The 15836-nt window shown below is 50.5% G+C and overlaps 1 protein-coding gene across 1 annotated transcript in view; it reads right to left on the reverse strand.

Moving 5' to 3' along the window:
* Positions 1-237: 237 nt before the first annotated feature.
* The window catches only part of LOC102403829 (nodal modulator 1), a 58520-nt gene continuing 42921 nt past the window's right edge, over positions 238-15836 (reverse strand). Inside the window, exons 23-31 of the mRNA XM_006050065.4 lie at positions 14316-14429; positions 13315-13442; positions 12251-12392; positions 7834-7917; positions 6557-6667; positions 5535-5636; positions 3792-3911; positions 1283-1375; positions 238-807 (exon numbers count right to left, since the gene is read on the reverse strand). Coding sequence (XP_006050127.3) covers positions 676-807; positions 1283-1375; positions 3792-3911; positions 5535-5636; positions 6557-6667; positions 7834-7917; positions 12251-12392; positions 13315-13442; positions 14316-14429 — 1026 coding nt within the window. The 3' untranslated portion in view covers positions 238-675. The remainder of the gene's footprint in view (positions 808-1282; positions 1376-3791; positions 3912-5534; positions 5637-6556; positions 6668-7833; positions 7918-12250; positions 12393-13314; positions 13443-14315; positions 14430-15836) is intronic.

Consider the following 15836-nt stretch of genomic DNA (forward strand, 5'->3'; position numbering starts at 1 on the left):
CTCGGACTCCTTCAGACAAGGCGGGGCTTTTCACACCGTCATCCCCCACCCGCAACCAAGGTAGGGCCCTTCACGCCGTCACCCCTCACCACCTCTCCCGTTTTCCTATCGTTGAGGCCAAAAGCCAGCTGCCACGTGTCATCTCGGCTTTACTCAGACCCACGTGTCCCTCCAGGCAGTGCAATCGTGACCCCAGCATTAGGCCAGGGTCCTCCAAGGACTGCACCCGAGATGAGCTACAACACAAACAAGTGGGCCATTTTATTGACTTTTTACCGCATAACACACCCTCTTAGGAGTACACACAGGCTGTGCGGTTTCCAGCAGGGACCTCAGATGCACAGGGACGTTAAGGGGAGGGTCAGTCCAACAGGAGCTTAATTTGGGAGTCAAGACACCCATTTACTGGAACTCTTTTTGCAAATGAAGCTGGAAGACTCAGGATAACATTCGCACACCACCAGCACAGCTTAAACACTTCTTTGACAAAAATAAAAATAATAAATTATCTTTGACTCAGAAAATCAATTGTGCTCTGCAGAGTGACAGGAGGGTCCCTTCACGGTGTCACATCGGGGCCGGGGAGGGGAGGCTGACGGGTGGCTGCGCCCACGGAGCTGATGACAAAAGTCACACGCATCCTCCACGCCAGGGGCCTGTCCTGAGGGAGATCCCTCACGTCCGCCTTGTCTTCTGTTTCTTGGCTTGTCTCTTTGCGTCTTCCGGGCCGCTGTTGTCAGAGGCTGTCTGGCCAAGGGCTCGGACTCCCTGCAGGCGGCTTGTCAGCTGCAGCAGCAAGGGGATGAGCTGGGAAGAAAAAGGGTATGAGAGAGGGGGGCTCCAGGAGAAGACGTCTGTCCAGCAGGACACCAAAGTCCCCGCCCCCGGCCTACCCCGGCCCATCCCCGCTGCTCTGTGCTCTCAGCCCAGCTGAGCGCAGGTCTTTGTACCAGAGAGGGTCACCAGAGACCCGGAAGTACTTCAGGGTTAAGGGGTAGGAGGGATACAAGAGGCCTAGCCTTGGCACTGGTCTTGGGAATATCCCCTGGAAAAGGAAATAGCAGCCCACTCCAGTATTCTTGTCTGGGAAACCCCATGGACAGAGGAGCCTGGTGGGCTACAGTCCATAGCATTCCAAGAGTCGGACTGGACCCAGCTATTAAACCATTATGAAGCACGGTCACCTTGGTAACAATGGACATTCCTCCCCGGCCACGTCCCAGCTGTGAGGGATCTGCCCCCAATGCGCATGCCTGCTGCCCTGAGGGCTCGGACCCCCTACCTTGTCGTGGTTGTAGCCGGCCAGCAGGATGAGCAGCGTCAGAGGCAGGGCAATGTATGATCCCTGGGCGATGTCCTGCTCAGGCAGTTTCCTCTGCGAACACCCAGAGCACCGTCACCCCAGACCAGCTCTCCGTCAGCACCCCATCCACAGCCCAGACCTGCCCGGCCTCCTCAAGACCCTTAGTACCCACGTGACCCAGACACTCAGTACCCAAAAGAAGTAACTGACACAACTAAATCCCAAGTGAATCCTCTGCCGCACAAGCTCCCCTCACCTGCTCTCTGAAGCTCGGGAATAACCAGGTTCCAAGAACAAGGTGCTCCCCACCCCCGGACCCTTCACTATCTACACTGAGGAGACACAGAGCTGCGGGCGGCAGGGGACCCCTGTGGTCGAAAAGTACAAGGAGCTCATTTTGCTGAGCCCCGGCTGCACCCAGGGACTCTCTCCTCTAAGGAGGCATCGAGAACCCACTGTTCCAGACTCAGGGACACAGTGAGCACCAAGCAAGTGCCAGAGGTCATACCCAGTGAGGCGGTGAAGCAGTGCTGGGGACCCGGGGCCACTCACCCCTCCTTCCAGGGGAGGCCAGACTGTCAGCTGGGCCAGTGAGAACAGAACACAGTTCCCAGCCTCCCTCGCAGCCAGGTGGGGCCCTGGGGTCAACTCTGGCCACAGAACAGGAAGAGAAGTGACAAGTGCCACACCCAGGCTGTACCCTGGGTGTGCCCTTCCTCCCTGCTGACCGGACAGCCTCCAGCCAACTGTGCCATTCTGGGAAGGGCGATGTGCTGGAGGACAGCAGAGCCACGGACAGGAGGAGCCCAACACCCAGGAGCTTCCACACAACCCCCGGAAGGTCAACAAAAGATAAAACCTTCCCTCCTGCTGAAGCCCTGAAGTGCTGGGTCTCTGTAATAGCAAATGAACCTATATCCCAACTAGCTCACTCCACCTCGACAATGGAAACAAATAAATTAAGGAACTTTCGGATGATGATAAAACAGGTTAACAAGCCATAGCGCTGTTCTCAAGGTACAGCCTCTTTCAGGAGATTTGCACAGTCCACACTGTTCTCATTATACTGTGAACATATGACGTGCCAATTTCTCTCTCATGTTCCTAAGACAGGGCAGGGGATGTTCCCAGAGGCTGCACCACGACGATGTCCTCACTCCGACAGTAACGGTACGTGTGGCCTGTGGATGCTTGTGTTTTCCGCATGTCTCAGTTTGCATTTCTAATACGATAAATATACATATAACCCACACAAACCAAAGGTCTTTGAGATTCGCAACTAATTTTAACAGTGTAAAGAGGTCCCAAGATCAAAGCATCTGCGGACATGCAGGAAGGAGAAGGACCACAGGGCCTCTGACCCGAGATGACAGCCGGAGAGAGACGCTCCCTTAATAAACAGAAGAATAGTACAGGATCCCTAACTGTCTGCCCCCACATGTTTTGACTTGTCTTAGATCCTAAACCAGTTTCCATCAAAGTAAATCCTTAAGAGCAAGTTGGAGTCAGTGGGGAGAGGCAGAGCAACTATGAGGCGAAGCTTTGAGGACTGCAGTCCAGGCTCCAGGCCGGGTCTTCCTGTGTGACCTTGGGCAGTCACGTTAAGACTCGGTTGACTCAACTATAAAATGGCGATAATACGAACAGCACCTACTGTGGGGAATGACGAGGTGTGTGGAGTGGTTAGCAGTGCATGAAACACTGGGTGATGCATGAGGAACGTGGTTGTCGGTACTGACATTCAGCACAGGATGCAGGGAAGCGCCCTGACGACCCTCGTAAGTGTATGGTGCTGAGCCACCCGGCTGGCGGCTGGGACAAGAGAACCTGGCTCGGCCGAGCACCCCCAGGTAAGTCACTCAGTCTTTCTGAGCTGCCAGAAGGATGGAAGAGAGGCACCTCCCCACGAAGGACCGGGATGAGGACCCACCAGGCCTTCCCTCCCCTGGCAAGTGGCTCTGCTTCCATGGTCTCAGAAATGGGACCACACTCCTGGCGGCAGGGACGAGGCCTGCTCGCTTGGGTCCACCAGGCGGCACCTCCGTGCTGCCTGGGCTGCCCATGTGCTCCCCGGAGCTGGGAGGTGCCCGGCAGACGTCCAGGCTGCAGCCCTACTGCCCTCCACGGAGGCACTGCTCCTCCCTGGGGTTGCGTGCGCCTCCACACAGAGACAAAGTTCCCGGCCTGCTCATCTCTGTCACTTCCTCAGTCTCTGCTAAGGTGAACGAGACGAGTGCTTCCTCCTGGGGTTGAGGAGGAACCTTCTACTCAGGGTAAGATCGTGGAGGCCAAGTCACCGAGCACGAGCCAGAAACCAGCAGAAGGGCCGCGTCCAAGTCCAGGCTCCCCATGCATGAGCCTCCCGCCTTCTCTCTATCTCAGGGACGAGGACTCCCGCCAACTTCCCACACGGACGGAGGTCTGAAAAGCACTCAGTGGCACCTTGGAACCACTGCACACTCCATGCCGGAAGCCCCCTTCTCCTTACCGTGGGATTGAAGACCAAGGTGATGTGTTTGTGGTAGCCCGCTGCCGTGAAGGACACCTGTGGCAGGACGAAGTCGTACTGGGACCTGGGCAGCGTGGAGTCCAGGAGGACCACGTAATTCTGTGCACAAGGAGGGAGGGGCAGTCTTTACAAAGGGCAGTTGGGGCAAAGCAAACGAACACTAAGTCCTAATGCGTGGCTGTGACGCAAAGGACCTCGTGTTTCCTTTAGGAACCCCCAAGTTTACACCTCCACGCCTAGGTCACTAACTCGCACGTGGCGGCCTCAGCGGGCCGGTCCAGCAGGGTCAGCCGTGCAACCCTGCCGTCTCCGAACAGGCGCTCGGAGCCCGCGGCTCGTCTTTCTAAGTGTATCCAACCATGGTGGCTACGTGGTCCTTAGAGAGCCTGACTTTACAAAACACACACAGTTCTGATGAATCAATTCTGATGAGGGAGACACGCGGTTAAACTGAGGAAGACTGTTTTTCATCCAAAACAAGGTTGACTTCCAAGGGACAATTCTTGGCTCATTAGCTGGTGAGTTCTAAGAATGCAGCATCCTCTGCAGAGGTCCCGGTCACCGTCACAGGCCTGCGTGCTGAGCCCCAGCCAGGGGCCCAGAGCTGTGAGCACATTAGGCGTATGCTCTCAACCACTGACAAGATCGGGGCTATTGCCCCATTTCACAGATTGGGGGAGAGAGGCCCGAAGAAGGGAAGTGTGACGTGCCCAGGGTCACTCAGCTTGTAAGGCACAGAGCAGGCTGCGAGCCCCAAGGAGCCTGTGACCACACTAAGCTTGTGCTCTCAACCACTGACAAGATCAGGATTATTGCCCCATTTCACAGATGGAGGGAGAGAGGCCTGAAGAAGGGAAGTGTGACGTGCCCAGGGTCACTCAGCTGGTAAGGCGCCAAGCAGGCTGCGTGCCCCGGGGAGCCTGTGACCACACTGCTGTGCTGCCGGAAGTGGCTCGATTACTAAGGGCGCCTGGAGCAGTGCAGGGGAGGCCCCAGAGTCTGTCACAACCTGCTTTGTTATTTCACTTCACACCGGGAAAGGCCAGAGGATCACCCCTGTGGCAGGTGGCAGAAAGCCAGGGGAGGAACCACACAGGCTCACCACTCACGCTCTCAGGCTAAGTCCCCAAAAGGAACCAAGTTCTCTCCACAGTTTGCTGCCACCGGGGCAGCCACAATAGCTGGCTCTGTGCAATTAGAGCTGATGGCAAACATCCCGTCATCAGTAAGTGATGATGGCCTTGGTTAAATAGATTACGGTATTTTCTCTATCATGGTCTCCTGTGCAGTCATTAAATATCATGCATGAGAAAGTACGGGTGATAAAGTCTTCACTGAAAAGCACAGGTTACAAGAAAATGTACAAAACAGTCCCAGCTTTGTATCACTATATGAATACACATGTGTTTTTATACTTATACGCACATGCGTCAAAAAAGGTCAAAAGGAAACCTATCAACATGTTAACAGCAGCTGCTTCTGGATGACAGTATTATGTCTGATCTCCATCCCCTTCCCTGATCTCCTGCCATGATGAATGTGTATTATTTTTATAACAGAAAAAGAGCTAATTCTGGAAAAAAAATCCCTAGAGAGCCCCATCTCCTCTGTTTCAACTGTGTCAGCAAGGTGGCATGAGGGGAAAAAATGGGAAAACTGAGTTCCTTCAGCGGAAAAGGGGAGTCGTTCCAGCAAAGACAGTGCGGAGAGAAGCAGGCTCACCTGGCCGTCCCTGAGCAGGGGCGGGAAGTGGAAGAAGAGGGACTGGCCCAGGGACACCGTCTGGATCGGGTTGTCTAGGTTGTCGCTTTTGTAAAGCTTCACCTGGAGAGCAGCAACAAAGCAGGGCATGCTTTTAAAACTTCAACACGATAAACACCGCCTTTTTGACATCTTAGGATGGCTTATCTCTGAGGGGAGAGGAACTCTGGAAACACGGATCTTTGAAAGGGCAACCATCCTCCCCCAACGGGCCGTTCCTAATGCATCTGAGACACCAGTGATGTGACAGTTGTCAAAATGTTAAAATTTTTTAATTTAAGATTCTGACAACTTACGTTAATGCTCAAAATAGTAAACACCTGTTAGTGTAGTGGTAACATTAAAGAGAACAGCTTCTAACATATCTGTAACATGCTAGGCGTGGGGCAGGCACTTCACGTACATCGTCACCAACCCTGACTCCCAAACTGGCATCACTGTTGTCCCCATGGAGACCCAGAGAGCCTGGTCACCTGATGTCATCACCGCCAGCCTTGTTCAGTCCGCGTGCCCCCCACCATGTACTGTCACCTCAACCCCACAGCTGTTCCTTAAACTCCAAACACGTTCCCATTTTGCACTGGGTTCCTGGCTGCTTCCAGGAGCAGTTTAGTGTTCTGTTGGTGGCCTTTCTTTCTCTCCAGTCCAGGTTCACTGCCTGTTCCCACCATCGTCTGACTCTGAGTCCACTGCCTGCCACACGCACCTTGCGTAGAATTTAGAAAGTGACCAGGTGCTTTGCCCTAAAGCCATCTCTCTGCTTTAGACCCCAGATCACACTGCTCATTCATGAGGCTTCTACTGTGATGCTTCTAAAGACACACAAGGCTGGCAAAACTGTCATCTGAACCAGACCACGTTTTTCTCTAGCGATCAGCAGTCATTCCACCAGATACACGCTGGGCCTGAAGATTCTTAATCTCAACCTCAACCCTCAGCTAAACAAGGGCTAGAGCACGTTAGCTGTCAGCAGCTGGCCTTACCCACAATGTAGGAAGATACTCAGAGGAAGTGATCACATTTCCACTTAAGTCGAATTGATTTATCTGCCGGAAAACTATGATGTTTACATCATCAATGTCATTATTCCCGACCTGGAAAGAGAGAAAGCAAGCTGGGCCAAGGAAGCTGGAAGAGGGGGGCCTCTGCTCCAGCAGGGGATATCCCTGGAGCTCTATGTCTTAGCGACTTCCCTTCGAATTCAGGGAGCAAAGCTTGCTGTTCGAGCAGCCTGAATCTAAGGTCCCAAATTGAGAGGAGACAGGTGACACCTGGCCATGGACATGCTGTTTGACAAAGACAGTACTTTTTTCCTTAAGTTTTAATGACTTATCAACATTTTCAAAAAGAAATTTCATACTAAAAGAACCAGATTTCCCAGCAGCTCTAGAAAAAGAGAAGGATGTTCTTGCCTGGCAGGAATTGGCAGGAGTCAAGCCCCAGCTCCCCTGCACCCCCTGGGGTGGGCATGTGCCCCCGTCAGTCACCTTTTCATCTGTGGGGCCGCAGTCCACATGACTGCCTGGGACCCCGATCTGAATCCCCATGGCAGGAAAATATAACATAAGATGCAGCCATCACAACCACTTAAATGCCAAATGCCATAAAGACATCAAGAAAACTCATTGCCTAGGCCAAAAATCCTGAACGGCCAACCAGCCTCTGGACCCATTGTAATCTTTATCCCTAATGCCACCTAATAAAGCCACCAAAGGCTTTTTGTCTGGCCCCAAATCCTCTGGTCTAGCAAATGAGACTTATTCCATGGGAAAAAACTTCACTGCAAATGATGCCAGGGACACCTCCTGTGACCTGGAGGGCTGCCTCTTTAGGGATCAGTTAGCTGAGTCATGATCTTAAAGATCAATAGACTCTCTTTGGTGGGAAGAACACCTGAAGAGAAGAAACGTCAGTGGCCCTGTCACTGATGAAGCCCATGTTCCCTTTATTCCCTCCCTTGATCTAAAATGCTACTTAGGCCTTAAGATCCTCAACTTGTAGAATAATGATCAGAGCTAGCAGGGGAAGTGGGGAAACAACAGCTCAGATTTCTGCTCTGGATGCAAGACAGTGCTGCTGTTCATTAAAAGCCCACAGAAGACGCTGCTTGTAAAGATGACACTATTCTGAGAGGACCCTTAATTAGGATGTAAAGTCCCCCCAACAACAGATGAAAGGCAGCCAGCCAGAGGAACGCTGAAGGATTTTTGATCAGAGATGCAATCATGCAGTGATGCTGCTGAAGAATTCCACGTCTTACCACGATGACCCGGTGGTGGGGGAGGGCTCGTTCGATGTGGTCGTTGCCTTCCGCCTTGAGCTGAACGTGGTACACACAGCCCGGCTGCAAACAAATGCAGGAGTCTTATCTGGAAAAGGGCTTATCACCTGAGACCTGGTTGGAGCCTGCTCTGCCTGCAGGCCCCCATCCGGTGGACAAGTCTCTGTCCCACCTTGGTTCCCAGGCCTATCACCCTCCTTAAGAATTCCTTGAAAAATCACCCTGATGTAGAAACCTTTTTCTCAAGTTTTACAATTCCTTCAAACCGTATTCAGCTTCTTCTACCCAAGGAAAATTAAATGTGGTTTCTGATTTCAAAACTGCAAACAAGATAAGCTTATTCTTGTTTAATAAATATGATAAAATCATTCCCTTCTGCTGTCCATCGCTCCCCTGTACCTGTATGTATGTACTGAGTGGTGTCTGGAATGCCACTCCCAAGGGGTATTATTTCTGGGAGGTGGGATTTGAGATTTTTCCTTTTTTACAATAGATTTCCTCTTTATACATTTTATTCTATTCCTCAAATGTATAGGGACATAAGATGTTTACCCAAACAAAACTCACTATTCTAAAAAAACTTTTTGTTGTTGACACTGCACACATGAAGGATGTACATTATTTACTCAGATCATTTTTTAGCAGACCGCAGTAAAGCACTTTGTTCTAAGCCAGCACATTACGACAGTTTCCAATAGAGGGAAGTAAACTGCCTCGAAGGGCTTCCCTGGTGGCTCAGGGGTAAAGAGTCCGCCTGCCAATGCAGAAGACATGGGTTTGATCCCTGGGTCAGGAAGATCCCCCGGAAAAGGAAATGGCAACCTACTGTAGTATTCTTGCCTGGGAAATCCCATGGACAGAGGAGCCTGGCCGGCTACAGTCCATGGGGTCACAAAGAGTCGGACATAATTCAACAACTAAACAACAAGCAACAACGACAAACCGCCTTGAAGAAATAAAGTTGTTTGTTTTATACATTGCTATGTGGGCTAGCGGCAACTCTGAGAGAGAAAGACATATGAGTTACAAGGAAAATTTCTCAAAACGCTGCATATCAGATAAAATTCAGCTTTACGAAGGCTTTAATAGTCTAAATGAACCCACCATTTGTCAACTTCTGAACTTTTTTTTTCCTTACACATTTATTAAAAGAAAAGATCTGCATCTTTCCCCAGAGGGTGACAGATCACTTATACTAGCAGGGTTTAAAGAACTTCTAAAATAACCAACTTCTGATCACCAACTGCACACCAAATCTGATGATACATGAACATCTAGAGCCGGGGACAGAGTTCAAAGGTGACTGTGTGTGTCCAAGAGGGGACAACCCTGAGACTAACTGCTGATTTGTACACTAGCGAGGATAACATGGCCTGGTTTCCTAAATCACGTGCACTGTGACCTTTTCTGTGTGTGAGCAGAGCAGCACCTTAAACAACATTCCCTCTATATTAACCACGAGTCCTGGAGGCCAGTGTATGGCTGATCTACTTTTTCCCCTTTCAAAATTTTGTCCTTTTCATTATGTTGCTTTCAACTATCTTATAATGAGCACATGGAACCTTTACAAAGACAGTAAAACTATTATTTTTTTAAAAACCGAGAAAAGTCAAATTTATGATCACCAATAGACGAATTAATTCACTTTATAGCTCAGTGAGGACTGGCAGCACTGGGTTTGTTCAAAACAGCTCTTAGCAACAGCTATTTGCACCTCAGAAAAAGGTAGCAAGGTGTGGAAAAAAAGGAGACGGCACTGCTGGAGATGGGGACCACGGGCACTGCCCCCTCGCTCTCATGCCCAGCAGGGCAGGAGCCCACCCTCACCACCCGGCTCCTCGCTCCTGGCTGCTGACTCAGCGGTTGACCTAGATTCAGGTAGCTTCTCACCCAAAATGTCTCACAGCTTCTCACCCAAAATGCCTCACCAAATACCCTGCCCAGAAAGATAAACTGCAGAAATGCAGTCTCCTCGGGGTCAAAATCCTGAGGAAATCTTCAACCAGGGCTCTCCAGCCTGGTGTCCCCTAGGAGCCTGGCAAATGCAAGTCCAAACCTTTGACGAGAACCATCTGAGGCTATTCATTCCTCCAGCATCTGAGGCCTGGCACGTGGAAGGCTTTGGCTGCCACGAGGGGGCGACTCCACACAGCATTGAAAGTGCTAATGAATTAACACCTATTACAAGGAGGAGGGTGTGAGGGAGCATTAATTGAAACGTGAATCTATCACGGTGGAGAAGGAAACTATATTTGGTTTAGTTAAATAAAATGTGTTAAGTTGGTGAGTTTAGAAACACAGGTTTGGCAATATACACACTACCATGTATAAGATGGACCGCTAATAGGAGGCTGCTGTATAGCACAGGGACGGCAGTTCAGGGCTCGGAGATGACCTACAGGGGTGGGATGGGGGTGGGGGTGAGAGGGAGGCTCAAGAGGGAGGAGGGGATATATGTATGCATAGAGCTGATTCCCACTGCTGTACAGCAGAAACTAACACAACATTGTAATGCACCTATACTCCAATTTAAAAAAAGAAAAATATGTATGGGCCCGTAAGACTCCGGGGGGAATCAACACGGTGATGCAGAATCTGAATTCTTGCAACCGTAAGAGGGAGATGAGCCAGGAACACTGGGTCCACCCAAGACGAAGGCAGACTGAAGGCCACAGACACCCCCCAGGCCTACCTTCTGCTGTGGCTTGGACCGAGGAAAGCTGCACACAATCACCCAAGCTGGCAGTTCTGGTGAGGGAACTGCCTCACCAGAGAGAAAGGAGTGGTCTGACCTTGCTTCTAACCACTTGCAGAGTCGGCGCACCAGGCACCGCTCCGTGTGTATTAACTCACTCCGTACTGACAGCCAACCTGTAGGGCAGCCGTGATCTTCATCTTCACTTTACAGACGATGAAACAGACACAGAAGGCATGGGACGCCTGCCTGAACTCACACAGCTAAGAAATGACGGAGGCAGGGTTCAAACCCAGGCAGAAAGGCAACTAAGGGCGCAGTGTCAAAGCCTGCATCTGCAGGAACACACGCGACGGAGACCCGGATCTAAGGACCCGTCGCCTCTCCCGGGGTCCTGGCTGCAGCCGGCCTGGGGGCGGGGGACACCCATGCGGCCCACCTGTTCTCTCTGGAACCACTGCCACGAGGAAGGGAAGCAGGCCTATGGACAGCAGGGCGCGCCCTGGGGCCCTGGGAACATGTCCCGAGGGCAGCGTGACAGCGCGCTCCCTGTCTAAGGCTATTCCTCCAGCCTCCGAGGCCTCTTCCATGGAACGGGTCAGCAGCCACAAGGGGGCGACTCCACACACACTGAAAGTGCTGAGTTAACATTAGCGCTCCCTGGAGCGGGCAGGGCCTCCCCGAGGACAGAGGAGGCGGAGAAGGGAGCATCACAGAAAGGCTGGCCAGACCCCAAAGAAAGCCCACCCAGCTGGCCCACGAGAACAGACATTCTCCAGTCCTCAGCATAGCCCCAGGAGACACCCCCAAGCCTGCATTCCTCCTTTGCTTTGAATGCTCCTCACTCACCAAGCGACCTCCTGCCCTGACTTCCCAATATTGGTGAGTGGGGACATCTGGACACGGGACATGGTCTTCTTAACTTTGGGAAAGGACAGCATGGCCCCAGTAAAGTGTTAGTTGCTCAATTGTGTCCAACTCTTTGTGACCCCATGGTTGCCCAGCTCCTGTCTGTCCATGGAATTTTCCAGGCACGAATACCAGAGTGGGTAGCCAGCCATTCCCTTCTCCAGGAGATCTTCCTGACCCAGGGATCAAACCCCAGATTCCAGCATTGTGGACAGATTCTTTACTATCTGAGCTACCAGGGAAGCCCCTATTTTTTTTAAATTAGTGGTTAGTATCTAAAAATCAGGAGTCGTCACGTGGAAATGTGAATTTCTGACTTCTCTTTTACCAACTCTAATCATCTGGCAACCCTGAATTATCTTTCCACATGGCTACGAAGAGCTGGAGCTGCGTGGCTGTTGCCCCTTCTCGTGGGCCAGGACCTGTCCACGGTCCACAGTCCACACTGCTCCCGACAGGCACCCAGTCCACTCCAACCTTTCACACTTGTCTTCGAGTCCCACAGGTATCTGATTTGAGAGGCTGGCCTAAGCTAGACCACCTGTTCTAGGCAAAAGATGCACCAAACCCATGGTTTTCTACCTGTATTTTGCCATAAAAACACAACCCAGTATGTCAGCTACATAAGCGTTGGGTATGTCAGTTAAGATAGGGATTGGAGAGTTTCAGAGCCCTACGCCCCTCTCAACCCTCTTGCCCGCATTCCTAGCGTCTTGGGGGCACCACTGAACCCAGGCACCGCTGAAGCCAGTATGAAAAAAATCCACTAACGAAACACATCCAAAGGCTCACCAGCAATCCACGTAACCTGAACTTCCCTTCCTCGTCCGTCACGGTGTCTTCTCCATAAATACTGCAGTCGCTCTGGCCCGCTGCTTCCACGGCAACACCCTGTTCTGGCTCTCCGTTTAAGGAAGAAACTGTACCATAGCAACTAGAGAGACGAGAGAAGAAACGGAACACGACATTCTCGGGGCTTTCTGATGCACACACAAGATTCCAGGGACAGTGTCCGGCACTCACCAACAATTTACGGTGCAAAATAGCTCGGTGGAGGACAGTACCCCAAATGACCCAGACAACTCACTTCCAGCTGTGTCACCTGCAAGCTGAGCCTTCCTGCCAGAGGGCTCAGGCCACTCCTATCATCAATTTCTCTTCTCATACATTTTAAGGGATGCTCAGAAAATCGTAATTTAAAAAAGCTAAACTTTCTTTCATTCTGCTTTATTGCATTTTTTGTTAAACTTTATTTTAAATAATGGAGCATCCAATATAATGAAAATAAATCACTTCCCCTTTCATTCTATTTTTATATTCAATTGAAAATGGTCCGTTTTTCTAAACCTGTTCCTTCTGATTAATCAACCTTGAAGTGCTTCTACAAATGTATATAAATACATACGTGTGTGCCTATAATTATAAATACTTATGTGAATAAACCATCTCTGGATGCACTCAGCAATGCTGGAACACCTAGGTGGCTGGGAGGCCAGGACAGAAGGGAAGCTCCACACTGAATATCTTCTTTTCAACATTTCCAAATTTTGCTCAAGTGAATGCATTTCCTCCTTTCCAAAATCTAACTCATGTTTCAAACGTTTTAAAAAAATAAAAATTTTTAGGAACGCAGTAGGTTCTCACAGGCCAATTTCAAAAGAGGAGCTTTGTGACTAAATCATTCATAGGAAATATTAGGAGAAAAGGGTGGCAGTCAGGAACCTGTGGACTCGTGTCTCATGGCTCTTGTCTTCCAAACAGAACCAACCTGAAGACTGGGATGGGTTCCGAGAGAAAAGAGTGTGTGAGTGATCCCATGGCCCGGCCCGGGGGAGACGGGAGAGAGGGCAGCCCACCTGTAGGCCGTGCGGTAGCCCGTGATGGTGATCTTCAGGTTCTGCCCCTCCTGCACCTCGATCATCTGCGAGGATGGCTCAAACCGGAACTCCTTCATCATGGGCTTGAAGTAGTACTGGCCAGGGCTCTGCCAAGACACAAACACGAGCTGAGCCTCTGCTGCAAGTCGACGGGTGGCATTAGAGGGAGCGGCTCAAGTCATGAAGGAAAGAGGCGAGAATGAGGCCCCAAGGCTTCCCAGACACACAGAGATGGTAACTAACTCCAGTAAATCATCACAGTGACGGCAATTGCCATTCTAACACCAGCTGTCAGTACTGCGCACCTGGAGTACCTCTGCAGGGCAGAAATCATATCTGAACTTTATGAATGAAGCAACTGAAGCTCAGAGAGGTCAAGTAACTAGCCTGAGACGACAAGGCAAGTAAGTAGCAGAGGGAAGATTCGAAGGTGGGCGTGCTTCACGTCCCAGTCTGGGATCTTTCAGCTACACCTCACTGCCTGTTTGCGACATCCCTGGAATGGTGACTTTATTCCCAGGGTTGACAAGATGACCAACTGGCGTGTCCACCATTCAGGGCTTCAGACTACATCCTCAGTGGAAAATGGGCGCTGTTCACCCACCACAGGGAGCATGCTTTGCAGAAGAAACACAAGCTCACCCCCTGAACGAGACTTGGCATTATAAACAATGAGATCTGGTGGTAAAACAAAGGGACACTTAAGACAGGAGCCGCTGGGGCCAGGGTAATTAATTACATTGTCTCAGTGACAAGTGGGTGACCAGAAAACAAGACGTCTGTGCGGAAGGGAACATGCATCAGCAGCATTAAGTTCTAGTGAGAGCCATCCTTAATTACGGCTGGTCCCCAAAGAAATGTGAGGCACCCCACAATGGTTTTCTGTTCTCACGTTGTCAAGCAATACACAAGTCACGGCCGCCGTGTCCTTGCGCGCTCATGGGGGAGCCGAGCAGGCGATGCAGCAGTGGGCACCTTACCAGGTTTGAGAAGGTCAGGATACCGTTGTCCTGAGTCAGGAGGTTGGAACGGAACACACCACCGCTGAGGGATAAGAGGACCCCAGGGAGGGGCTGGTCGTCTTCGGCTTTTATCTGGGGGTGAGAAAGGAACCCCAGAGCAAGGTCAACTCATACAAACCATGAAGGTGTCAAGAGGTAATTCTCAGCAGCTAGTTTTTCTTTTATTGTCATTCACTGGGGCCCACGGGGGAGGTCAGAAGGTCTCCTCTCCTCCCCTAGGGTAACCAGTATAAACAATTTGCTTTGTAGCCTTCCAGAACTCTCTGTGCCCACACAAATCTTATCAACACTATGGCTACTGTTGATGGATTTCATAAGCGACTGGGTGGGAGTGGGGTGGAGGAGGGCCCCCAAACCCTCTGGCCAAGTCACCTTCTCTGGCCTCAGCTGTTTTCCCCACTGCCTTCATCCACCAGTCCCCACCAATCGGCCTCACTGTTTCAGAAGAGCTGCATCTCATTCTAAAGCAGAGGTTGGCAAACCATGGCACACGGGCCAGTCTCTGAGTTTTGTGATGGAAAAGGGACGAAGTGAAAGTCCCCAAGCTTGTGTATCTTTGCACAATTAAGTTCTTCTTTTTCCAAAGAGTCAATTCCTAGGAGTAGAAATGACTTTGTGGATGTGTGCACTTGAAATCCAGAAAGAAACCCCCGATCTGAACTCCAGGGTGGTTGTAACCATTTCCAGCTCCTAAATTACCTATGCGTGGGAAAACACACACTTGACAAAAAAATGGATCTTGTCTTCATTATTACAACTATAACCCCAAACCCAGTGTTTCAGTGGTAACTTCTTTGCGTTTGCCCGGTCACTATCGAAGTCAAGTGTTTCCCGTGTGATGATGAGTGACCTGGATGACTTCTGTGAATGGCCTCTCATGTCCTTGATTCGCCTTTTCTCTGTTGGCTTGTCTTTTTCTTATTGGTTTTAGGAGACCCTTGTAAACTGGGATTGTTATTTATGGAATAGATATTTCTCTCCAGTTGGACTATCTTTCCATTTGTTTTAAAAGGCACTCTGCAATGCAGAATTTTAATTTATTAGGTGATGGGATGTTTCTCCTCTTTTGGTCTCGATGTCGACAACACTCAGCCTCAAGGGTCTCCGGACTCACTCTGGCCACCACACAGCACGCTTTTTCCCAAGAAGGAAGGAAGGAAGAATAGAAAGATATCAACTCCAGTCTAAGAACATTCTGTGTCCTTTGACAGAGAACAGAGTCAAGGATGAAAGCTTAAAATGCTTCCCAGAAGGTATGCACATGAGCTGAAGTCAACAGATCTCCAAAATTACAAGTGAAAGAAAGCAGAGTAAAAAGAGTACGGCCTGAATAATTTCGTTATATAAAATTCTAAGAAATGCAAACTGATCCACAGTGACAAAAGGCAGATCAGAGGGGTGGGGAGGGCCAGGAGAGAGGGGTTACCGAGGGTACAAGGAAATTCTGAGGGGTGACAGATGTGCCCACTATTTTGACTG

The sequence above is a fragment of the Bubalus bubalis genome, chromosome 24 (genome assembly GCF_019923935.1).
Source record: "Bubalus bubalis isolate 160015118507 breed Murrah chromosome 24, NDDB_SH_1, whole genome shotgun sequence".
In the NCBI taxonomy this organism is placed as follows: Eukaryota; Metazoa; Chordata; class Mammalia; order Artiodactyla; family Bovidae; genus Bubalus; species Bubalus bubalis.